The sequence below is a fragment of the Phacochoerus africanus genome, chromosome 11, assembly GCF_016906955.1.
Source record: "Phacochoerus africanus isolate WHEZ1 chromosome 11, ROS_Pafr_v1, whole genome shotgun sequence".
NCBI classification, from domain to species: domain Eukaryota; kingdom Metazoa; phylum Chordata; class Mammalia; order Artiodactyla; family Suidae; genus Phacochoerus; species Phacochoerus africanus.
The window spans coordinates 56459110-56485086 of NC_062554.1; the positions used below are offsets into that span (position 1 = coordinate 56459110).

The window sequence follows — 25977 nt, forward strand, 5'->3', positions numbered from 1 at the left end:
GACAAATGTGCAAAGGCAATTCAGTAGAGAAAGGGTAGTCTGTGCAACAGTGGATATCCATCTACCAAGAAAACAAAGAAGAAAGAAAAAGAACTTTGATCCTTACCTTGCACCATTAAAACATTTTTAGCTCAAGATGGATTATAGGCCCAATGTAAAACTTAAAATGTTAAAATGACTGGAAGAAAACATAGGAGAAAATCCTCGTTGCCTTGGGTCAGGCAAAGATTTCCTAAATACAGACACAAACTCAGAATCCATAAAGAAAAGCTTGACAAATTGGACTTCATCGAAATGAAAAACGTCTCCTCTTCAAAATCCACTGTTAAAAGAATGAAAATACAAGCCATAGACTAGGAGAAAACCTTTGCAAATATTTATCTGATAAAGGACTTTTATAGAATATATATGAAAAACTCTCAGAACTCGGTAAGAGGAAACTAAGCAAACCAGTTTAAAAAACTAGGCAAAAGATTTGAAAAGACAGGGAGTTCCCGTCCTGGCGCAGCAGAAACGAATCTGACTAGGAACCATGGGGACACGGGTTCGATCCCTGGCCTCGCTTAGTGGGTTAAGGATCCAGCGTTGCCATGAGCTGTAGTGTAGGTTGCAGACACGGCTTGGATCTGGCATTGCTGTGGTGTAGGCTGGCAGCTACAGCTCCGATTGGACCTCTAGCCTGGGAACCTCCATATGCCGAGGTTGAGACCCTAAACACACAAACACACACACACACACACACACACACACACACACACACACACACACACACACGTACCTTACCAAGGAAGATAAACAGTAGTTAAGTACAAAGATGCTCAACATTAGTAGTCATTAGAAAAAGGGAACTTAAAAAAAAAGAAAAAGGGAACTTAAAACCACAGTGAGAGACCAATACATATCTATTAGAATGGCTAAAATGAAGAAGACTGACCATGTCAGCTGCTGGGTAGCATGTGGACAGCTTGGAATCCTCACACACTGCTGATGGGGATGTACAGTGGTACAGTCACTTTGGGAGACACTTCGGCAGTTTCGTAAAGAGCTAATAAACATAATTATATAAACTTACTATTCCACTCAGGGTGCTTGCCCAAGAGAAATGAGAGCATATGCTAATACAAGGACTCATACAGGAATGTTTAGCAGATTTATTTGTAATTGCCCCAACTGGAAACAGCCCAAATGTGCATTAACAGGTGACTAGGTAGACAGATTATTGTATATCCATACAATGGGCTGTGACTCAACAGTGGAAAGGAATGCTCTATTAACAGAATTAATATGATAATAATTGAGTGACTCTCAAATGTTGTGCTGAGTAAAAGGAGCCAGACAATAAAGAGTATGCTGTTGGAGTTCCCTCTGTGGCTCAGCAGGTTAAGGGTTAAGAATCTGACTAGTATCCATGAGGATTCAGGTTCTATCCCTAGCCTCGCTCAATGGGTTAAGAATCTGGCATTGCTGCAAGCTGTGGTGTAGGCTACATATGTGGTTCAGATCCCACATTGTTGTGGCTGTGGTGTAGGCCTCCAACTGCAGCTTTTATTCAGCCCCTAGCCTGAGAGCTTCCATGTGCCGCAGGTGCAGCCCTTAAAAAAAAAAAAAAAAAAGAGAGAGAGAGAGAGAGAGTATACGCTATATATTCTATTTATATAAAGTTCCAGAAAAGGTAAATGAATCTTTGCTGATGGGAAGCATTTGAGTTGTTGCTTAAGGACAGGAAAGGGAATCAGGAAGGAAAACAGTGATGGACTGCTGGATGTGTTCATTATTTTTTTTATTTATTTAATGATTTTTATTTTTTCCATTATAACTGGTTTACAGTGTTCTGCCATTTTCTCCTGTACAGCAGGGTGACCCAGTCACACATACACATATACACTCCTTTTTCTCACATTATCATGCTCCGTCACAAGTGACTAGATGCAGTTCCCAGTGCTATTCAGCCAGATCTCATTGCTTATCCATTCGAAAGGCAATAGTTTGCATCTACTAACCCTAAATTTCTAGTCCATCCCAACCCTCTCCCTCCCCCTTGGCAACCACAAATCTGTTTTCTAAGTCCATGAGTTTCTTTTCTGTGGAAAGGTCCATTTGTGCCATATATTAGATTTCAGATATAAGTGATATCATATGGTATTTTTCTTTCTCTTTCTGACTTACTTCACTTAGTATGATAGTCTGTAGTTCTATCCATGTTGCTGCAAATGGCATTTTTTTATGGCTGAGTACTATTCCACTGTGTATATATATATATACCCCATCTTCTTAATCCATTCATCTGTCAGTGGACATTTAGGTTGTCTCCATGTCTTGGCTGTTGTGAATAGTGCTGCAGTGAACATACGGGTGCATGTGTCTTTTTCAAGGGAAGTTTTGTCTGGATATATGCCCAAGAGTGGGATTGCTGGGTCATATGGTGGATATGTGCATTATTTTGATTGTAGTGACAGTTTCATGGGTATATATATACATGAATATATATCCACACACACACATACATACACTTCGTTTTGTTTTCTTTTTTGGCTGCCGCGAGGCATATGGATTCCCAGGCCAGGGATCAGATCTGAGCCTCAATTGCCACCTGTGCTGTGCTGTGGCAATGCTGGATCCTTAACCCATTGTACTGGGCTGGCATTGAACCTGTGTCCCAGTGTTCCAGAGATGCCCCAGATTCCGTTGTGCCATAGTAGGAATTCCAAATTGAATGCTTTAAATATGTACAGTTTATTTTATGTCAGTTGTACCTCACTGAAGCCATGTTAAAAATTCCATAGGAGTGCCTGCCGTGGCTCAGTGGTTAACAAATCCGACTAGGAACCATGAGGTTGCGGGTTCGATCCCTGGCCTCCATCAGTGGGTTAAGGATCTGGTATTGCCATGAGCTGTGGTGTAGATTGCAGACACGTCTCAAATCTGGCGTTGCTGTGGCTCTGACGTAGGCCAGCAGCTACAGCTCCGATTAGACCCCTAGCCTGGGAACCTCCATATGCTGCAGCAGTGGCCCAAGAAATGGCAAAAAGACCAAAAAAAAAAAAAAAATTCCACAGAAGGTTTATAAGAGTAAGTTTAAAAAAAAAATCCCAGAATAGAACCAAATGACAGAGATGTGAAATACGAGGGGGGAGGGAAAGCTAGATAGGCATATAGAGGAGGTACTCTTAATTCTTGCTGTTCTGAAATTGCATCATGATATATTTTGTTACATATACTTTTCATTTATTTTTCTCACCTTTCTGTGAGCCCTTTGGATTTGATGTGATATGCCTCTCTGTAGTGTTTGGAAATATTCTTCTAGTATTTCTCTGATAACATTCCTCTGCCAGGCTCAGGAACTGGGCTCAGTATTATAGAAAATAGGAGTGAGATAGGGAAGGGCGTTGTTAGAAATCCCTAGAGCCCCATCTCCATCCCACACAAAAATACCTCTTCCCACCATTCTCCCATAAGGGATGGGAAATCGATGTCTCCAGACTTGACACCAGGAGGGCTGAAGTGAAGGGGACAAACAGTCCCTGGTCTCTTCTCTCCCATGTTCTAAATGCTAGCAGCTCGGTTTAAATCACTCCATCCAGAAAATTAGAAAATTACTCTCTGCAGTAACTAAATCATCCCATAGAAAAGATCTACACAGTGTAACAGTTGAGAGTGTCCAGTAAAATCTCTGGCTAGCCACTGAATTGTAGGCTGAGGTGAATCCATCTATGATCAGCCATGCCCACAGAGCTTCCACACAACCTTTAGGATCTCATTCCTAAATATGAGTACATAGCCACACGTCCTCAGGCATTTGAGGAAAGCCTTCAACACAAAAGAGAAAGTCAGCAACAGAAGAAAGTTACTCAGTAGAAGTAGAAGGATGAGAAGATTTTACATCCAATATTCAGAGAACAAGAAAGAACTCTTGGAAATCAAAGTTTTGATGGCAGAAGTGAAAAACAATAGGAAGATTAAAAAGCAAGAGGTAATAGCAGAGAAAGGACAGATAAAATAGAGGATCAATATAATAGGACTTATGGGAGTTCTTGTTGTGGCACAGTGGAAATGAATCTGACTAGGAACTATGAGGTATATTATATTCTATATATATAGTAGAACTTACAGAAAGAGAAAAGAGAAAACGAAGGGAAGGACATAATCTAAGAAATAATACAAGAAAGTTTCCCACACTGAAAGATAGGAGTTTCCAAATTCAGAGCCAGGCAGAAAGCTCAGTGTTAGAGAAATTTTAAGACTCAATAGAAAACATTTCCTCAAGGCTTTGAGAGAAAGACAATGAATGGTGAATAAAAAGTAAAACAGTATTTTCAAAGACTAATAATGAAAACAGAGTATGGATATAATTTTTTAAAAACCTATGTTTTGGGAGGATGGGTGAGAGGCAGAGAAGGAAGGGCATTGAAATCCACATTGATTATATTTTAGATGGATGAGTCAAGAAACAGTGGTATTGGGGAGTTCTCGTCGTGGCCCAGCAGTTAACAAACCTGACTAGGATCTGTGAGGATGCGGGTTCCATCCCTGGCTTTGCTCAGTGGGTTAAGGATCCGGCGTTGCCGTGAGCTGTGGTGTAGGTTGCAGATGAGGCTCAGATCCCAAGTTGCTGTGGCTGTGGCATAGGCTGGTGGCTACAGCTCTGATTTGACCCCTAGCCTGGGAACTTCCATATGCTGGGGGTATGGTTCTAAAAAAAGAAAGAAAGAAAGAAATACTGGTATTGGAGTATTTAGAAACATAGAGACAAATTCCAGAACAAGCAGCTTGAAAGCATTTTAAGTGGATGCCTCTGGGTATGTTTGTTTGTTTTTTTTTCCTTTTTAAAAAGTTATTTCTTTTTGAGATAAAATTGACATAGTGAGGTGTACAGTGTGTTGATTTGATACCTTTATATGTTGCAGTATGATTACCATGGTAGGGTTAGCCATGGGATGAATGTTTTTTGGTGTTTGATAATAAACTCGTAAATATAACCATTAGGAAACTAAAATTAGAGTTACAAGTATCCAAATGTGGCAGGAGTGGGGAGAATCTTTCATAGCAGTGAGTAAATAAGTAAAATTTGAATGTGATACAACAAGAAATAGTAGTTCAGGAGTTCCCATTGTGACTTAGCAGGTTAAGAACCCAGCATAGTATCCATGAGGTTTGATCTCTGGCTTCACTCAGTGGGCTAAGGATCCAGTGTTGCTAACAGGGTGTGGCATAGGTCAAAGACCTGGCTTGCATCTGGTGTTGCCGTGGCTGTGGCATAGCCCAGGAACTTCCATATTACTGCAGGTGCAGCTATAAAAGAAAAAAAAAAAGTTCAAGTTCAAGCACATCATTTACAGTTATGAGGTAAATGCCGAAAGAGTCACATCTGAAAACTTAAAAATGGCCACATCTGTGGGATTTGGGGTGAGGCTGTTGCTTTTTTTTCTTTCTAGGGCTGTACCTGCAGCATATAGAGGTTCCCAGGCTAGAGAACAGCTACAGCTGCCCGCCTACACCACAGCCACAGCAACGCCAGATCCGAGCCGTATCTGCGAACTGCAGCTTAGGATTCTTAACCCATTGAGTGGGGCCAGGGATCAAACCTGCATCCTCATGGATACTAGTCAGGTTCGTTACTGCTGAGCCACGATGGGAACTCCTCTATTGCTTTTATTACAAACTTTGTTGGAGTGGGTGTGAAGCAGCGAACTCTAAAAGGGCACAGCCCCTGCTCCCCAGGGTTATAGGGCAGGCGGATAGAGTCTGTGCTGCAGGGAGGGAAATTCTGCCTACCTGTCATTAGTGCCGCAAATGTCCCACCTGCCCTGTTCTTACTCATGCCCCCTGTTCCTGGGTTTACCGAAGCTGCCATCCTGTTCGTGGGAAGTTTTGCTTGCTTTGCATGCTCTAGGATTGAGTATGGGTATGTAAATTCCAGGAGAGACCTGGCCTTTCCATTTCACCTTGGGATCCTGGCCTTGGACACTTAAGGCTGCAAGCAGAGTGACTTGCCCTGCAGTGGCATGGCAGAGCTGCCCAGTTTACTGTCTTTTTATGTGTGGCTGGTTAAACATTGGCAGAGCAAGGCCACTGGGTAGGGTGTGCAGTGAAGCTTGCCCAGAAGGCACCTCGGTGGCCGATCCTGGCCCTGGGCTGGGCCTGCTACCCCAACCTGGGTATCCACCTGCGTCAGAGATGACTCATGTAGGTGGACAGTCTCAATAACTACGTTCAGATGGTCTGTCTGTTTGTTTTTTTTTTTTTGTCTTTTTGGGCTTGCACCCCTGGCATGTAGAAGTTTCCAGGCTAGGGGTCGAATTGGAGCTGTAGCCACTGGCCTACGCTACAGCTCACAGCAATGCTGGATTCTCCCCTTTTTAAAATTTATTTCTTATTTTTTATTTTTTTGCTCTTTAGGGCTGCAACCACGGCATATGGAGCTTCCCAGGCTAGGGGTCGAATCGGAGCTGCAGCTGCCGGCCTATGCCACAGCCACAGCAACGGGGGATCCGAGCTGTATCTGTGACCTACACCACAGCTCATGGCAATGCTGGATCCCCTACCCTCTGAGAGAGGCCAGGGATCAAACCCATAACCTCATGGTTCCTAGTTGGATTTGTTTCCACTGCGCCATGACCAGAACTCCCATTTTTTTTTAAATTTAAACTCACAATCCTTAAGTGGCATGGGGCTGCCGGACATGGGGATGCAGGGAGGGAGGCCACTGCTCCCTCCTTCTGGCTTTCCTCCTGCAGCTGGACCTTACACCCTGTCAGCGTTCTTACCCAGAGGGGCTGGGAGGCTGCTGAGATGGGAGGGATTCCTGAAGGGCAGCGCTTTGCTTTCTCTGTTCAGAACATGAATGGCTTTGAGGAAGGTGTGGAGTTCCTGCCAGCCAACAACACCCAGAAGGTGGAGAAGGGCGGCCTGAGGCGCTGGGTGGTGCTGGTGGCCGTGCTGGCCAGCATCCTGACGCTCTCCCTCGTGGCTGGCCTCCTGGTGTGGCACTTCCAGTGTGAGTGGATCCTCCTCTGTGGGCTTGCCTGGGGCACCTGCTGCGAGCCTGAGGGAGGGCCAGAGGGTGCAGATCGGGGGGTGGGAGAGGAGGGCTCTGCCCATGAGCAGGCGAGACTCAGGTCCACTCCCCCCAGGGTGGCTGAGGGCAGCTGTGACAGTGAGGGGATCAGAGGGCGTGGGTCCCTTCTTCTGACCACTCTCCTTTCCTGGTCTCTCACAGACCGGAACGTGCAGGTCCAGAAGGTCTTCAATGGCTACCTGAGGGTCAAGAATGAGAACTTTCTGGATGCCTATGAGAACTCCAACTCCACTGAGTTTGCAAACCTGGCCAACAGGGTGAAGGAGGCAGTAAGTCCAATCCCTGGGCAGAGCCCAGGCCCTACAGTCCTCTCTGGCACCCCAACCCCCCCTGGCAGAAAGGACGCTCCTCTCTGCTCCCTGATGCCTGGGCTGGCCTGTGACATGGGCTTCTGGGCACCGGGGAAGGGGGCCCAGGTTTCAGGAGGGAGGGAGTGGCCTATCCTGGGCTGGGCTGGGGGCCATTGCTGCCCTCTGGCACCATCAGCCTCCTTTCCTTCCCGCAGCTGAAGGTGTTGTACAAAGGGATCCCAGTCCTGGGACCCTACCATAAGAAGTCGGCCGTGACTGCCTTCAGGTGGGTGCTGGGAAGGCCAGTGGGAAGGGGAACACGGTGGTAGTGAGAGTGGGGGGCCTTCAGGCTGTTAAAGCCGCGAGGTCCTGCTTGGAGAGCCGAGGCACCAGGCCGTGTTCTGACTTTATCTCAAGAGTCCTTTCGCAGCTTCTAATCTAATTTAGTCTTTAAGGATGCTGTGTGGCAGGTGGCATTGTCAGCCCCTTTCAAGTTCAGGAAACAGACTCAAGAAGCTGTCACTCAGTGTGGCCAAGCTAGTGGTAGACCCCAAACTCCACTTGAGGTTTTTTTCTCACGCCTGAGCCTGAGCTGACCCTGCGTTACGTCTGGTTGGGTGTGAGGCTGTGGGACCAAAGGGCCCCCGCTTCTGGCTTAGGGGATCAGCAGGTGGGTGTGTATTCAGGAGCTGTGGGGGGTAGGGTGGGCCTGGAGAGGGTCTCTAGGGGAGTCCCTTGGGAGGCTAAGCTGACCTCTACCGGGCATCTGGGAGGGTGTGGGCACTGGCGTCTCAGGCTTGCCCCTCTCTCCCCAGCGAGGGCAGTGTCATCGCCTACTACTGGTCGGAGTTCAGCATCCCCTATTACCTGGTGGAGGAGGCCAATCGGGCCATGGCGGAGGAGCACGTGGTCACAGTGCCGCCCCGCGCCCGCTCCCTGGGCTCCATCGTACTGTCCTCAGTGGTGGCCTTCCGTGAGTGCCAGGGTGCTGGGGGTGGGTAGTTGTCTGGCCCAGAGCAAGGCCAAGCCCTGGACCATCATGGGGGAGCCAACACCGTGAGAGCCGGTGCCCAGAAGAAGATACTGACTTCCTTATTCCTTTAGGTAATAAGGAAGCAAGAATAAGGAAATAGACTCTATCGGTAAGCTTTATTCTCCCTCTTTTTCTTCAGCCACTGACCCCAGAACAGTACAGAACACCCAGGACAGTAAGTATAATGCCCTCCTCCCAAAGGGGAAGAGGGGGGAATGTGATGTCCCTTTGCTCAAGAGGGTCCCTCAAAGTCACGTGGTGGTGACCGCCAGCCCCATCCCTCTGCCTCTCCCAGTCTATGAGAAGTCCTCATTCCAGTCTCTTCTGGGTCCAGGGTGGCCTGGGACATCTCAGAGGGTCAGGCCTGGGTGACACCCAGGTGGAGGGCCTGGTTATCTTCCCTGCCACCTCTGCCCAGCTCTGCCCTGTGTCCTCTTGTCCTCCACAGACAGCTGCAACTTTGCCCTGCATGCCCATGGCAGTGAACTAACTCGCTTCACCACGCCTGGCTTCCCTGACAGCCCCTACCCATCTCGCGCCCACTGCCAATGGACCCTGCGGGGGGACGCCAACTCTGCTCTGAGCCTCACCTTCCACAGCTTCGATGTCTCAACTTGCGACGAACGTGGCAGTGACCTGGTCATGGTGTATGACACCCTAAGCCCCGTGGAACCCCGAGCCGTGGTGCAGTGAGTATCCTGGGCAAGTGGAGATGGGCAGTGGGGGCCTGGCAGCTGCCCACCATGGGCTGAGCCTCCAGAATGAACCACAGTGTAGGTTGGAAGGTCAGGTCACTGCCAACTTGCCAGCAGTGGAGAGCAGGTGCAGTGTGAGCCTCAGTGTGCGCTGTAGGGAGCATCTCAGAGGTGATGGTCAGCCTTGCGAAGGATGCCAGAATTGGAGTTGCAGCTGCCGGCCTACACCACAGCCACAGCAATGCCAGATCCGAGCTGTGTCTGCAGCCTACACCACAGCTCACGGCAACACGGGATCCTTACTTAACACACTGAGTGAGGCCAGGGATCGAGCCCACATCCTCATGGATGCTAGTTGGTTTCATTACTGCTGAGCCACGACAGGAACTCCCACCACTCATAATCTTATTGCATGGAAATAATCACTGTAAACTTGGGATGTACATTCTTGTAGAATTTTTTGCTATGTGTATGTTTGTGTATTTATTTAAAAACAGGGCTACAGCACACTCTGTTTTGTTATCTGCCTCTCAAGAAGGAAATGTGTTATGATGATCTTCCCAGATCAGTAGCGTGTCTCTGTTACCGGTAACGGCTGCATGACGAGGTGCTGGTTAGCGGCACGTGACATGCTTGTTAGCCGTGAGGGCTGGGGTCCTGGATGCCAAGTTTGAATTTCAGTTTGAATTTTCCTGTGCGGTCTTGGGCAAGTTATTTCACCTGTCTATGACTCCATTTCCTTATCTGTAAGATGGGGCAATAGTATGTAATAGCTGTTGTGACGAATACCTGAGTTAATAGAGAAGCATGACATGCCTGGTGTGTTCTTTTTTTTTTTTTGTCTTTTTTAGGGCTGCACCCATGGCATATGGAGGTTCCCAGGCTAGGGGTCTAATTGGAGTTGTAGCTGCTGGCCTACGCCAGAGGCATAGCAATGCCAGAGCTGAGCTGCGTTTGTGACTTATACCACAGCTCATGGCAATGCTGGATCCTTCACCCACTGAGCAAGGGCAGGAATTGAACCCTCAACCTCATGATTCCTAGTTGGATTCGTTAACCACTGAGCCATGACGGGAACTCCCCTGGCGTGTTCTTAGTAAGTGTTAGTAGTTGATGCTGTTATTGCTGCTGTTACTGTTACTCTTTGGCCCGAAGTTTATTTAATCCGTCCTTTATTGTTAGGTGTTAGGTATTTGAGTTTTTGCTGTTCACAGTCTTAGGAGTAGATCTTTACTCAGATGGCTGCTGGCCTATGTGAGGACAGCTTTTGGACGCCACCCTCGGCCCTGTGTGGGCAGGGTCGGGGTCAGGGGTGGGGTCCTCCGGCCCCTCGCCTGGGGCTCTATCTGCTCCTGTAACGCCCACCCTTCTGCCCTGCAGGCTGTGTGGCACCTACCCTCCTTCCTACAACCTGACCTTCCTCTCCTCCCAGAACGTCCTGCTTGTCACGCTGGTGACCAATACGGAGCGCCGGCATCCTGGCTTTGAGGCCGTGTTCTTCCAGCTGCCCCGGATGAGCAGTAAGGGAGGGCAGGGGTGGCTCAGGAGAATGGGGCCCCTTGGCGAGCCTGGGTCCTAGGTCCTCATGCTCTTCCTCCTGCCTTTCCTTTCAGGCTGTGGAGGCTATTTACGTGGAACCCAGGGTATGTTCAGCAGCCCCTACTATCCCGGCCACTATCCGCCCAACATCAACTGTACCTGGAACATCGAGGTAGGTGCTAGGGTGGGGGGTGTTAGAGAAAAGAGAGAGGGAGAGCAAAGAGGGAGAAGTTGGAGGGAGAGGGACACTCCAGATGGCAGAGGAGAGGGTGATGAGTGCCTTGGGCATGCCCTGGGGTCCGAGGGGCAGGGCACATTCTGTAGTGCTGATCAGCAGCATCCTGCAGACTCAGGCCTAGACCATTGTTCCTGGCCAGTGCCTGGTAAGGAACCTGGACCAGGGACTTGCTTCTCAGGCTGCAGCTCACTCAAGGGTGCTGCCGGGATGAGGTCACAACCATTGAAGCCTAGAGGATGCACCTGCTCGATGGCTGGCAGGAGATGGAGTCTGGCTGGTGGGATTGCCCCTCACACCATCCAGTTGATAATGTTGGGAGAACTTTCCAGTTTTTTTTTAAATCATGTACTAGTGTGTTGCACTGTTCAGGAGTCTAGAAGGGCTTCCAAGCACGGAGTCTGTATCCGTCCCACCACATCCTTACTCTTACTGCCTGCAGACTGGTGGGGAGAGCTGGGAAGCTGCTGCCCGACCCTCCCCCTGCCCCTCACCCCGCCGGGCTGGGAAAAGAGGCAGGCAGAGCAGAGGTCCAGCAGCATCTCTCTCCGCAGGTGCCCAGCAACAAAAATGTGAAGGTGCGATTCAAAGCCTTCTACTTGCTGGAGCCCAACGTCCCCCTGGGCTCCTGCCCCAAGGACTATGTGGAGGTCAACGGCGAGAGGTGAGTGTCGTAGGCCAGGGAGCGGGGCCAGGGATGGGGTGTGCCCTGAGGTGGATCCTGAGCTGACCACCACCCCAGGCTCTGCGGAGAGAAGCCCCAGTTTGTCGTGAGCAGCAGGAGCAACAAGATCACTGTCCACTTCCACTCGGACCAGTCCTACACCGACACGGGGTTCCTGGCTGAGTACCTGTCCTACGACTCCAGTGACCGTGAGTGAAGCCTGCAGGGGGAGGAGCCTGGCTGGAGGGGCTGATAGGAGCACGTTCTAGTCTGTATCTGAGCTACCAGGGACTGTAGGATGCTTGACCCCTTAGTAGGTTTTGAGGGGGAAAAAAGGGCTACTTTAGATGTACTTATGAAAAAAGGCTGGCAGCGAAGGTTGGCACACACGGTGCCCTTCCATCCCTGGGTGGGCACTTCAGTCTGAAGACTCCAAATTCCCTTGAGCCTCTGTCCCTTTGGTTCAGCATCATTGCGACTTTGAGACTCTCTGGCCTTTCAGCACCTCCAGGCTTAATGGCATGCTTTTGAGACATTAGAACACATTGGGGTATGAATCCTCGCACTAGCTTTGAAAATTCTGTGCCCTCTACTGAAGAGATCTGGAAATTCTACTGAAAATTCTGTGACCTCTACTGAAGAGATCTGGCAGATTCCATGGCCTTTAGCTTCACTGTCTGCTGTGAATCCGGTTCTACCACCTACACAGTGGATTTTTGTTTCAACCTTGTATCTTAGAATAACCTTTGGAAGACATGCTAACTGTGCACGAGCACCCTAATTTTAGTTAAAATTCAAGTGCATGGCTCACCACCAAAAGTGTGATTCGATGAACAAGCTTAGCTAAGCTTCCTGAGCAGAGAAAGTGACAAGGGTCTCCTCTCAGTTTTGTCATCTGCCTGATGACATCAGGTGGCAGACACATTCCAGTTTCAGAAATGTTGAAACATGAAGGAAACCCGGTGATCCGTTTAACACTAGGATAGGACACGTATGTCATCCATCTGCTCTGAGCTGCCGACAGGCCTGGCTCTTAGGACCTGGCTGGCCAAGACCACGGGGCAATAGAACTGAGTGCACACCCACCAGCCTCTCTCCACTCTGCCGAGGGCTTCCTGGGGTGTGGTCAATCGGAAGTTAGGAGGGATTTGGTCAGACCCCTGCCTTAGGCTATCAGGACCCCTTTGCCACAGCTCAGTGGCTCTGAGAGACCCTAGCTGCAGCCTTACTGCTCTCTGTGCTGGGGGCTGGGCTGGGTTGTGGGGGTTAGTCTCTGGTGCCCAGAGTAGCTGTGAGGTTAGCTCTGAGGGTGGGGGTGAGGTGGGGAGCCAGGGGTGGAGGTGAGGGTGGTGGCCATGGACTTCAGGCCTGCCCTGTCCCTGCAGCATGCCCGGGGAAGTTCATGTGCAACACAGGGCGGTGTATCGAGAAGGAGCTGCGCTGTGACGGCTGGGCGGACTGCACTGACTATAGCGATGAGATCAGTTGCCGTGAGTCAGGGCTGCGAGACCCGGGTGTCCTGCCCTTCTTGTGCGTGGCTTATGCCACCTACCCCAGGAAGGCCCGAGGTGGGGGGAGGTTGTTCCCATCCTGGTGTAAAGGGCAGGCCACTGTCTCCTGGCTGCTGTTGGAACGGGTGGTGCTGAGTCAGTACCCACAGCTCAGATCGCCCTCCAGGTGGGAAGTGGTTCCCAAGAGGGAGCAGTTGCCCCAGCTCCCCCAGCTCCCGGGCAGCAGTGAGTGATGAGTGGGGCCAGAAGGAGGCTCCATACCAGCTGAGCTTCATTTTTTGTGTGTCTTTTGTCTTTTTAGGGCCACACCTACGGTGTATGGAGGTTCCCAGGCTAGGGGTCAGATCGGAGCTGTAGCTGCTGGCTTACACCACAGCCACAGCAATGGGGGATCCGAGCCATGTCTGCAGTCTACACAACTCAGGGCAGTGCCAGACTCTTAACCCATGGAGTGAGGCCAGGGGTGATCGAACTTGCATCCTTATGGATGCTAGTCAAATTTGTTTCTGCTGAGCCACGATGGGAACTCCTGAGCCTCATGTTTATTAACTGCTGCTCCTCATCCCCTTCCAGAATGCAATGCCACCTACCAGTTCATGTGCAAGAACAAGTTCTGCAAGCCCCTCTTCTGGGTCTGTGACACTGTGAATGACTGTGGGGACGGCAGTGATGAACTAGGATGCAGTGAGTACTTGTGGATGAGCTGGTCGGGCTTCCTGTAGCCACTCTGCTGTAGCATCGAGCCTCTGCTGAGTCTTGTTGCTTCCCCAGGCTGTCCGGCCGAGACTTTCAAATGTGACAATGGGAAGTGCATCCCGAAGAGCCAGCAGTGCGACGGAAACGACAACTGTGGTGACGGGTCTGATGAGGCCACGTGCGGCAGTGGTGAGGCTAGGCCCAGCCCACTCTCCTTGGGGGCTTTTATCCCAGGGGTGTGTATGCGCACGCGAACATACACACACACACACATAAGCATCAGGTCCAAAGTTCCTTGCATGGTCAAATGTGACGAGAAAGGTCATTGGTTGGGGGAGAACCTTCTGGAAGGTAGAGAAGCTTTGGCAGGGCTGGAAGGAGAGTGGGTGTGGGTGTGCATGGGTCATCAGGCTTCTGGTCAGGTGTCAGAGGGAAGTAGATTCTTCTCCCCTGTGTCTTACTTTAGCGGGAAGGACCGTCGCCTGCACCAAACTCACCTACCGCTGCCTCAACGGGCTTTGTGTGAGCAAGGTCAACCCCGAATGTGACGGGCAGAAGGACTGCAGCGATGGCTCGGATGAGAAGGACTGTGGTGAGCAGGGCTGCCGCCTACAGTTATGCAGATTGTTCATGGTGTAAGGCACACCGAGGCGGAAATCACACCAGTACCTCACTCACCCAGCTCTGCCCTGGTGAGAGGGTGTATCTGCTGGGAAAGGATGACTGCCGATTGACACCAAGGCACTGCCCCCTGGCAGCTCTGATCCTGGAGGCCAGCCCCAGGGTGGTCAGGGCCTCTGTGGTAGGCTGGTGTCCTGGCCCCAGTGCTGGGCTGACCCCTGCTCTATAGACCCGGCCACAGGGGCAAGTACTGACTTCCCCAGGCTGCCTGGAGGAGAGAGCAGGGCTCCGGAGCTCTCAGCGGGGTTTGGTCCCCACCCCACCCATAGTTTAATTTGCAGCCACTTGTGTGTTTCAGAAGCACTGGCCAAGGTTAGGTGTGAGCAGAGCTGCCGCTGTCCTGTGACTTCACGTCACCCATCACTCTTGCCTCTGAGAGCCATGTCCTTCAGCATGCAATGAGAACATTTAGGCAAATGACACCCAAACTAAATCCAGGCAAACCAGTAGATGTCTGGAGGCTCCTTACAGCATCTGTGCAGGAGCAGGGAGGTGGGAGGGGGGTGAGAGTTCTGAGGTTTGGGGGCAGGGAGAGGGGACAGATGGCTGTCACGACTGTGGCAGCAGTGCCAGTGCCCACACGCTGAGTGTGGCGCGGCTGTCGGCCCAATGCTGAACCTTGACCCCTGTCTCTGCTCCTCCTAGACTGTGGGCTTCGCGCGTTCACCAGGCAGTCTCGGGTCGTCGGGGGTGAGAATGCGGATGAAGGCGAGTGGCCCTGGCAGGTGAGCCTCCACGCCCTGGGCCAGGGCCACGTGTGCGGGGCTTCCCTCATCGCCCCCAGCTGGATGGTGTCCGCAGCGCACTGCTTCGTTGATAGCAGAGGATTCAGGTGAGCCATGAGCCAGCGGCAGCAGCAGGGGGGTTGCTCGCAGGCCCTGGGTGTTTCCTGGGCTGCAAAGTCCCTTTGTGAGTCGTGCCCAGGTGGGGCCGTGCCAGGACTGGAGGGATGGCAGACCCCCCAGGATGGGGCTGAATCACATAAATAATTGACTTGAATGTTTAGAGGGTGGGGTCTCAGTGTCTTTGCTAACAACCTGGGCAGGTAAGTCTGATGATGTCCCTGTTTCTCAGAAACAAAGGATCAGAGAGGAAAGGACATTTGCCCGGGGCTGTGCACCTACTAAGTGGCAGGGCCAGACTTGAGCCCTGGTGTGTGGATTCCAGAGCCTGTGTGATCAGTCTCCACTGCGGGAACTCCTCGGGGTCCTTGCATTCCCATACCGGCTCCGGCTTGCCAGGAGACCCTGGGCGAGTTATTCACCTTCCTTGGTGCTGATGGTGACGCTGTGACTCTTATCGTGGGAGTTGTGAGAAGTAAATCCTGAGCCTGTGCCTGGCACATAGTAGGGGCTCAGCCCGTCGTAGCCTCAGGTCCACCATGGACTTGAGCCTGGTGCAGGAAAAGTTGCTAGGGTCGTGCTGGCTGTCTCAGGGTGGCCTGGGCAGGGCCAGGCTTGGCAGGGGCAGGTGGCCTGGCCCAGGGCTGGGGCTCTTTGTGGCTGCCCAGGCCCGCCGGCCATCGGCTATGGGAGAAAGACTGGCTCCTGGAGAGGCAGACACAGAGGATCCCCCTCCTGGGGCCTTCCTGCCCACCTGCCACAGGCATCTGCCTGAGAAGGGGACACCGGCTGCCATGATTGTTGCCCTTTTGCAAAGAGAGAGAAGGACCAACATGGATTTTCAGGACAGATGGGGCCGGTAGCACGAAGTGGGCCTCCAGTCAGATGTTGGGGCTGGTCAGACAGGTGCATGTACTGGAGGTGACAGCAGAGTCTGGAGGGAGAGGGGTCAGTGATCATTCCCCAGCCTCGCTGGTCTGAGGAAGTGCATCCTCGTCCAGCCTGTCCTCCCTCCTCTCACTTTGTCACACTCCACTCCACTCCACTCTGGGGAGAAGTGATTTGCTTCCTTCTTGGGGTGAGGAGAGCTTGCCTGAGAATCTTTAAAATAGCCTTTTCATTTTGGAATGTGGACAGGTTGCACAGATAGGACGGAACTCCCCCGTACCCTCACCCAGTTTCCCTTGATGTTATCGTGGTGCATGTGTCAGCACTGAGAAACTCATGACCCCTTACCACGAACTCGCCTTCGGGCTCCCTCAGGGCTCTTGGTGCCCGTTTCTGCTGCAGGAGTCAGTCCAGGTTCCCTCTTTGCATCTCTTGTCCTTCTCCCCAGTCGCCTGTGGTCCCTGCTGGCTTCTCCGTCTTCTCTTTGTGTGTTTTATGCAACTCTGGAGGCAGGGGTGTTGTAGAGCGCCCCCATCTGGGTACGTCTGATGTTCTCATGAGGTCACGAGTGTTTGGAAGAATGTCATGTCATAACTGTAGGTAAATGAGGTCAGCGTGACTTATTGCTGGAGATGTTCATCTCTCTCATCTGGTCAAGACAGAGTCTGCCTGCTTTATCCAAAGTGTTTTCGTCTTTCCCTATTCTATTCTTTGGAAGAGAGTCAGTTTGGAATTGTTCTTTGTTCCTTCTCTCCTATTTATTTATTTAATCATCTATTTACGTTGGTAGGAACTTGTGCAATATATATATATATATATTGGGGAGGGTTGTAATCCAATACCATGTTGTTTACTGTTTTTTTGTGGGTTTTTTTTTTTTTTTTTGGTTTTTTGTCTCTTTAGGGCTGCACCCTCGGCATATGGAGGTTCCCAGGGTAGGGGTCTAATCAGAGCTGTAGCCGCTGGCCTACCCCAGAGCCATAGCAATGCGGGATCCAAGCCGCATCTGCCACCTACACCACAGATCACGGAAACGAAGGATGCTTAACCCACTGAGCAAGGCCAGGGATCAAACCTACGACCTCATGGATGCTAGTCAGATTCATTTCCACTGAGCCATGATGGGAGCTCCCCATGTTGTTTACTGCTGCTAGATTGTTCCAGAGCCAACCACTGGGAGCTCTCTAGGGCTGGCTCCTGGCTTTCTTTGACATGCCCCCATGCTTTGTTTTTTCTGAGCCACGTCCTTGCTTTCTGGCACTACCTGGCGCTCTAGGCTCATCTTGCATTTTTCCGGCCCAGCCCTAGAACTAGGTATTCCCCAAGGAGAAACCACGGTCTGGGCACTGTGCGCCCCCAGAGTTACCACAGTCCCTGTTTCTAGCGCTGCCAGTGGCGTGGGTTGGGATGTGCATGATGTATGTGTACAGTACTTGAAGCAGCCACCCTTGGATTCTGCCCCCTCCCTTGATCCATCTTTTCTTTTCTTTTTTTTTAAGGGCCGCACCTGGGACATGTGGAGGTTCCCAGGCTAGGGGTTGAATCAGAGCTTCAGCTGCCGGCCTGTGCCAGAGCCACAGCAATGGCAGATCTGAGCCACATCTGTGACCTACCCTACAGCTCATGGCAATGCCGGATCCTCAACCCACTGAGTGAGGCCAGGGATCGAACCCGCAACCTCATGGTTCCTAGTCAGATTCGTTTCCGCTGCGCCACCACGGGAACTCTGCTCCATCTTTTCATTTCTCATTTCCCTTTCCTTCATCGTCTCTTGCTCTGCAGTCTTTTACCTCTGCCAGTGAAGGTACTCAACACCCATTGTTCTCACTGGCACCAGGAGAGACAAAGCTGAATTAGACTTGGTCCCTGCACTTCTCAGGGACCAAGACAAGATACAGTACATACGTACACACATGAATGCACACAGGCATGTGCACATGTGTACACCTGTGGGCACAGTAAGGGCTGTGCCAGAGCCAGGTGCAGGCTACCTAGGGCCCAGCGTGTGGCTCAGAGTTCTCCTGAGGGCTTGGGAGGGTGGCCCATCACATCCCCCCTGGGCTTTGCTTCCTAAATACCCCGGGAGCATCTCTGCTCCTCTCCATTCCACTGCGGCCTTGGCTGCCTAGGCCCGGGGGCTGCACCCTCTCCTGACGTCCCTGCTTCCTTCTCCACACTTTGGTCTGTATCCACAAAGAGCTAAATGGGTCCTGTCACCCCTACCTACGGGCTTTCCACAGCTGGCGGGATAGTGGAGGAATGCCGCAGCCTGGCCAGCGGGGCCACGCCGTCTGCCCCAGCCCAGCCCCCACCCTCACCTGCTCTCACACCGGCCCATGTTTAGTTCTGGCCCCTCCTCAATCTTGCCTTGGCCCTCTTTGAAGATGTTGCTTTCTTCCCCACCCACAGGCTTTGGCCACATCTGATTTGATCTTCCAGGCTTGGTTCGAGACTTGCTTCCTCTCCTGGCTCTCTGCCTCCCACCCCTGTTCCTCCCTGGCCTTCTACCCGTTCCTCCGGAGGACTTCGCTGGTGCTGTCATGGGTGGCCTTCATGGCTTTCTCCCCTCATGCCCTGGGGACTTGAAGACTGGGTCGAGTGCCATTTCTAGAACATCAGAGATGCCCAAAGATTTGTGCATAAATGAATAAAGAGATGGATGGATGAACCCATGGTCCATCTGAAGATGATTGGGGGAAAAAGAGGGGGTCAGGCAGAGTTAATGCAGATGGAGAACACCTGCTTGGGAGGCAAGTTTTGGGAACCATTTTAAGCTGTTGAATAAGACAAAAAAGGATCTCAGAAAAGCAGTTTTTAGGAAGTGGTTATCTGGCAGCAACAGATTACAGTGAAGAGAGGCCAGAGGCAAAAAAGACCAGCTTGGGGCTAGTGCTTCCTCTGAGTGTGAGATTCTGTGGGGAGGAGGTAAGGGATGCAGGATGCAGGATGCAGGGGGGGCAGTGGGAGCGTGGGAGGGGCAGATGAGACTGTTTACAGGGAATGGAAGGTTCAGTGCTGGGGGCCAGATGTTTCGTAACTGGCCATTCCAGTAGCCTCTTGACTTTCCTGAGAGGTCAGAGGAGTGGAAGCAGGTCTTAGCTTTTCTCTCTCATGCGACATTTTCTATTTTAAAGATGTATTTTCCCGATTTTTTATTTCGAAAAAATTTCAAACCTATAAAAAAGTTGCAGGTAGAACAAAAGAAAAAAATACAATGAATGTCCTCACCCCCTTTATCTACATTCATTAATTGTTCGAGTTTTACCACATTCATTTTATTTTTCTCACTTTACCCAGGTGTGTGCATGTGCACACACCCATTTTGTTTTAACACATATTTTTCTTTTTTTTTTTTTTGCTTTTTAGAGCCGAACCTGCAGCATATGGAGGTTCCCAGGCTAGGGGTCCAATCAGAGCTGTAGCTGCAGCCACAGCCACAGCAACTCGGGATCTGAGCCGCGTCTGTGACCTACACCACATCTCACGGCAACGTCAGATCCTTAACACACTGAGCAAGACCAGGGATCGAACCTTCGTCCTCATAGAGGCTAGTCAGATTTGTTAACCGCTGAGCCATGACGGGAACTCCTAACATATTTTTCTTTTAGACACCAAGGTATCTCAGCACGCTTCAGGGACAGAAGCGTAGTTTACTAAGCCACATTATTTAGGCCACAAAGTTAATATCAGGTTATATACATCTGACAAATATTACATTGATCTATTAAAATAGTCCAACGTGGGAGTTGAGTTTTCTCCCGCACAGCAGGTTAAGAATCCAGCATTGTCACTGCAGCAGCTTGGATCACTGCTTGTGGTGAGGGTTGGATCCCTGACCCAGGAATTTCTGCATGCTGTGGGTGTGGCCAAAAAAAAATAATAAAGTAAGCCGAAGTAAAACTAGAAAAGAAACACTAGCTCTGCTTTAGTGCCTCGAGTATCACAGTTTCATACTCAGATACTGTATCGAATTATCACACTTGGAAATGACATCTTACCTTCCCCTCATGTAGTTTTTGTCATTCCCTACTGATTTTTTAAAATGTTAGTAAAAATGTGAAAATCCATGAAAATATGTTAGACGGAATGAAGATAAAGTACTGACATGTGTTTAAGACATTCTCGAGGCCGAGCCTGGTCTGCTTCTTCCAAGCGGGTCATGCCACCACGTCCTCTGAAGGCTGCCTCTCTTCAGTCACGGCAGTACTGCTGTTATCAGCAGCAGGGTCATCTCCATCAGTACCAAGACCAAGTGAGATCATCATGGGTCCTGTTAGCATGTGTCTGAGGATCTTCTGGTTTTGAGGTCCGGGATGACCAGATCCTTCGCACACGTGTCCTTCTTGTCCACCCCTGCCTTTGCCTTAAGTCTTAATGGAATGGCCAGGGTTCTTCTGCAGGTGTTTCTCTGCCACCATCTAACCCATCATTGAGTTGCCTCTGAGGGCTTGAGCCTTCATGATTCTTGCCGATTTGCTGTCCAGCCAGATGTGCTTGTGACAATGCAGTGTGGGGATGTCACTAGTCAGCTTGACCACAACCAGCTTATGGGCTTCTCCAAGAGGACCTTCATGGTTTTGTGCAGGTTTTCACACTTTTCTGTTCTCTTTTCCTCTTGTCTTCTGGAAGTTCCGGGCCCTCTCTGGGATTCCTTCTGCTGTTGGATGCAGCACTCATCAAAGGGCTTGAGCACACAGGTCACATCTAAGCTGTGCTTCTCAGGACATTCACATATACCTTTCTGAGCCATTTCTCCCCCAAGTACATCAGCTGGTATCTCCCAAGAACGAGGAAACTCCCATGACTGCATTGTGGTGATCATATCCAGAAATGATCACACTGACAGAACACTATTAGCTGGCATACTGTCTGCATTTCAGATTCCTCCAATTCCACCAATATAGGTTTTTTTTTTTTTTAAAAAATCTAGGATCTGGGAATTCCCTTCATGGCTCAAAGTGGTAACAAACCCAACCAGTATCCATGAGGATGTGGGTTCTATCCCTGGCCTCACTCAGTGGGTTTAAGATCCAGTGTTACTGAGAGCTGCAGTGTAGACTGCAGACATGGCTATGATCCCGCATTGCTGTGGCTGTGGTGTAGGCTGGCAGCTATAGCTCTGATTCTACCCCTAGCCTGGGAACTTCCATATGCCACAGGTGCAGCACTAAAAAGACAAAAAAAAATTTTCAGGATCCAGTCAAGGGATATGCTTTGTTTTAGTCATTAGTTTTCTCTAGTGTCGTAAATCTAGAACAGTCTCTCCCAGCCTTTTAATATTTGCTCTTCTATGGCATTACATTTTGGAAAAGTCCAGGCTGTTATTTTGAAGAATGTCTCTCCATTTGGATTTTTCTGCTTGCCGTTTCATGATTACAGTTAGGTTAAATATTTGGCGGGGGGGGGGTCAGGAAACACTGCATAGGTGGTTGTGTTCTCAGGAATCACATGATACTCCATCAAAGGGAACAACCTGGAAGAAGTCTGATTACTTAGTCAGGGTGGTGTCCATGGGGATTCTCTATTATAAAAGTACTTCCCCCATTGGTTATGAATCGTAAGCTTGGGTGGTACTTTGAGTCAGTTTGTACATCATGCTACCCAGTGGTTTTAGCATCCATTGATGATTCTTGCATCTACTGGTTATTGCTGTGGTATGTGTAAAATATGACTTACTTTATCGCTTCTTCTATATTTATTAGCCGGTGTTTTTCTGTAAAGAAGAGCTTTCCTTTTTGAAATTATTTTTTCGATTCAGGATAGACTTACAGATTTAATATAATTTTGGTGTCCAGATGGTCCAGCTCTTGGCCAGTGAAAGCCATGTCATTCTGGCACCGTCCTTACGTGAGTTCTTACTCACTTCCGGTAAAATAAAAGGTTCCTGGTTTGCTCTCTGTGCTACTTGCTTCAGACTTGAAATGAACCATTCCTTCCAAGGAGAAGGATAGAAACCAACTTCTGGATGCTGTTGAGGATGTTTCTGTTCTGATCCAGATGCAGCAGCACCGGGTTCACCTCTCCTCCTCCCACTGCATGCTGGTGCGCCTCCCTTTTCCCACACGGGAAACTCAGTCCCAGCACCACCAGTGTCTTATCCTTACTGACTCAGTCCTGTGATACACGACAGCCAGAAGTGCTGCACTGCCCCACTGCCAACCACAAGCCTGGCAGATAAACTTCCATCTACGTTTCAGTGCATTTGGCACTCAAAGTATGTACCACTGTACATACTTTGAGACGTATCTGGATTGATCTGTTATTCCTTCCCTGAAAGAGCAGATTAACAAGACGGGAGATCTTTTTGGTATAACGAGATGTGAATATCCTGAGGGCAGCCCAGAGGTGAGGGCTGGGAGCCGCCCTGCCACTGCCAGATGGGCCTGAACACAGGCTCAGGGCCTCCCTCCTCTGGCCTTCCCCCACCCCTGCAGGTACTCCGACGCCAAAATGTGGACCGCCTTCCTGGGCCTGCACGACCAGAGCAAGCGCAGTGTCCCGGGGGTGCAGGAGCGCCGCCTGCAGCGCATCACGTTCCACCCCTTCTTCAACGACTTCACCTTCGATTACGACATAGCGCTGCTGCAGTTGGACCAGCCGGTCGAGTACAGCCCCACCGTGCGGCCCATCTGCCTGCCCGACGCCTCGCACACCTTCCCCACCGGCAAGGCCATCTGGGTCACCGGCTGGGGCCACACGCAGGAGGGAGGTGAGCGGGGCCAAGAGGTGGGGTTGTGGGGGGCAGACTTCCAGCTCGGCAGCCGCAACTGAACCGCTGTGGGCTTTGGGGGCTCCGTAGCCATCTTGCTGTCTTTGCCCCTCAGTCGCCTTCCCAGGGTGTGTGTGGGCCGTATCCCGACAGAAGGTCAGCACGCCCTGGGCACTCTGTCTGGCAGCACAGCATCCCATCCGGGACATGTGCCATGAGGTTTTAGCCCTGTGTCTGCCAAAGCCTCCTAGTGGCTTCCGGGGCTCTGCCAGGCAGGTCCCTCCTGTGGGAACACGTAAACTGGCTCCTCCCCGGGTAGCTTGGCTCCCAGCCTCATCCTGCCCTGTCCCCCAGGCACCGGGGCACTGATCCTGCAGAAGGGTGAGATCCGCGTCATCAACCAGACCACGTGCGAGCGCTTGCTGCCGCAGCAGATCACTGACCGCATGATGTGCGTGGGCTACCTCAGCGGCGGCGTGGACGCCTGCCAGGTGGGCCCGCGGCAGGGGACGCGGGGCGGCGGGGCGGGCAGGCGGGCAGGCGGGCGGCGGCTCTGGTGCGAAGCCTAGTCTCCCCACAGGGCGATTCCGGGGGCCCCCTGTCCAGCGTGGAGTCGGATGGGCGGATGTTCCTGGCCGGCGTGGTGAGCTGGGGCGACGGCTGTGCACAGAGGAACAAGCCAGGCGTGTACACGAGGCTCCCCGTGTTTCGGAACTGGATTAAAGAGCAGACTGGGGTATAGCTGCAAGGCCCGCCCGCCAGCCACCCCAGCGCACACACCTGCGGCCTGAGGACCGGACTGCTCACTGTACCCGCCCCGCGGGCCCCCAGAACCCAGGCTGTGAACTGAATCCCGGAGACTCGAGATGGAGACTCGCTTGGAGACCGCTCACCTGCCGCAGCCTCCGAAGGGCGGGGGGGGGGCTAGAGATGCGGAGGGGAGGACATCCATCCGCAGTGCCCCCGACTCCGACCCCAAGCTGGGCGGAGGCGCTTTCCGGAAGGTCTGCTTCCTCTGCCCCTGATAGAGGAGCAGCCGTCACGTTGCCCCTCGCGGGGCTGGTGGGGCACCGTGGCTCACGCTCTCCGGGAAACCCAGGCCGGAAGGATCATGGAAGTCCGACGGGTCCAAGATTTGAATGTTTGACCAGCTCCCAGGGTGGGGTTCAGTGTGTGCATTTGTGTGTATGTAGTAAAAAAACACTGTATTTCTTTTTAAGTCTTTTTTTTTTTCTTGTTGGAGTTGATGGGCTCTCCTAACTGCAGAAGCAAGAAAGTGGGTTTAAATTCCCCTCGGCACAGATCCTGGAGTCAGGCTGAGAGTGGGGACCACAGGGTGCTGGCCAATGAGGGGCTGTGTGTCTGCTCTTATCAGAGGCTCCCTAGATGGCCTGGGGCCCTGATAGGGATGGGAGGAGGTGAGGCACCCCAAGGGCCTGAGCTCCCCAGAATGGAGGAGGGGCTTTGTTGGGGGTTTTCCTTTCAGTGGGGAGGGTGGTCATAGGAGGGCTGTATGTGTCTATGCTTGCACACTTAGGAGGCTGTGCAGTGTGGGCAGAGTGGGTGGGTTCTCAAGTCTTGGAGGAGTGATGTTGCCTTACTTCAGGCTTCTCACTGTCTCGTGCCATCTTTCTTTGATTTTTACGTATTAATTTAAAATATTCTCTTTTTTTTTTTTTTTAGCTTTTTAGGGCCACGCTCGCAACATTTGGAGGTTCCCAAGTTAGGGGTTGAATCAGAGCTACAGCTGCCAGCCTACACCACAGCCACAGCAACGCAGGGTCCGAGTCATGTCTGCATCCTACACCACAACTCATGGCAACGCCAGATCCTTAACCCATGGAGCGAGGCCAGGGATTGAACCCTCCACCTCATGGTTACTAGTCAGATTCGTTTCTGCTGCACCACAATGGGAACTCCTAAAATATTCTCTTTTTTAGTTTTTTAAAATGTTGTGGTTGTGCCTATGCTATGGCATATGGAAGTTCCTGGGCCAGGGATTGAATCTAAGCCACAGCTGTAGCAACACAGGGTCCTTAACCCACTTCACCAGCTGGGAATTGGACCCGTACCTCCACAGCCACCCCAGCCACTGCAGTCAGATTCTTAATCCACTGTGCTATGGCGGGAGCTTCCTATTCTCTCACTTCTTGCTTAGGACGACCCAGAGGGACGGTGTTGAGCATCTGGGGAGGGCTTAGTTCTTGCAAAAACATTTGAGGGTGCAGGTTAAGGATCCAGTGTCGTAATTTTGGCTGCTGTGGCCCAGGTTCAATCCCTGGCTTGGGAACTTCCACATGCCAGGGGTGTGCCCCCACATAAACAAACAAACAAATAAATAAGAACCAGTTATTAAGAAAGGAAGAAAGAAAAGAAACATTTGAGGGCCTTCTGTGTGCCAAGGCTGTGTATGAGCTGGGGCTGTAGCAGATCTAGGAAGAGAAATCAGATGGCCATGTTGCGAGGGAAGACGGGGTAATCTTCTCTCATTGCTCCATCTCCAGCTCAGGTCTGGCTCCTAGAAGATGCTAACACATATTTGCTGAGTGAATGAATGGTCTTTGCTGTCCATGCGTTTTGGAAACCAAAGGGAGCAATCTGGGCAGACTTCCTGGAGGAGGCGAGCTGCCTCTTTCATTTCCCTGAGTGTTTTTACCTCTGGAAGGAGGGAGACATTTTGTCTTAACACCTGTGCCGCCATCTGCTTTGGTTTTTCCTTCCAGAGAAGGGAACAAGTATCATTTTTACTGAGGTGTGGGGATCGGGAGAATGAAGGTGCCATCTGCCGACCCATGTAGAGGGCGCCATGTTGTAAATAGCTGATGTGGAGGAAGAGACTTCATCGGTGGTCTATTTCCCAAGGGCAGGTGCCACGCAGGCAGCCAGGCGCCTGTGCCTGTCTACAGTCTCTCTCTCCTGTCAACACCTGCCATCATCTGGAAGACCTCCCTCCCCAGGTCAGAAAGGCAGGCAGGGTCATCAGAGGACTTTACTGTTCTTTAAAGACACAGGGTCTCTCTCCACAGTGGTTCCAGTTTATTGTGGTTTCTCGGGCTCATTGTTATACCCTCCTGCAGTCCTGCAGGGTCACCCCACCATCATGGGCGTCTCAGTGGTGT

At 51.1% G+C, this 25977-nt stretch overlaps 1 protein-coding gene across 3 annotated transcripts in view; it reads left to right on the plus strand.

Annotated features, from left to right (window-relative positions):
- ST14 (ST14 transmembrane serine protease matriptase) overlaps positions 1 to 24077 on the plus strand; it is a 40246-nt gene extending 16169 nt beyond the window's left edge. For all 3 annotated transcript variants that reach the window (XM_047752958.1, XM_047752959.1, XM_047752960.1), the window contains exons 2-19: positions 6835 to 6994; positions 7217 to 7344; positions 7581 to 7651; positions 8181 to 8338; positions 8538 to 8573; positions 8847 to 9087; positions 10474 to 10613; positions 10707 to 10804; positions 11422 to 11531; positions 11610 to 11740; positions 12917 to 13021; positions 13616 to 13726; positions 13814 to 13927; positions 14205 to 14330; positions 15065 to 15251; positions 22584 to 22858; positions 23213 to 23349; positions 23439 to 24077. In XM_047752958.1, coding sequence (XP_047608914.1) covers positions 6835 to 6994; positions 7217 to 7344; positions 7581 to 7651; positions 8181 to 8338; positions 8538 to 8573; positions 8847 to 9087; positions 10474 to 10613; positions 10707 to 10804; positions 11422 to 11531; positions 11610 to 11740; positions 12917 to 13021; positions 13616 to 13726; positions 13814 to 13927; positions 14205 to 14330; positions 15065 to 15251; positions 22584 to 22858; positions 23213 to 23349; positions 23439 to 23600 — 2490 coding nt within the window. In that variant the 3' untranslated portion in view covers positions 23601 to 24077. The remainder of the gene's footprint in view (positions 1 to 6834; positions 6995 to 7216; positions 7345 to 7580; positions 7652 to 8180; positions 8339 to 8537; positions 8574 to 8846; positions 9088 to 10473; positions 10614 to 10706; positions 10805 to 11421; positions 11532 to 11609; positions 11741 to 12916; positions 13022 to 13615; positions 13727 to 13813; positions 13928 to 14204; positions 14331 to 15064; positions 15252 to 22583; positions 22859 to 23212; positions 23350 to 23438) is intronic.
- Positions 24078 to 25977: the final 1900 nt, after the last annotated feature.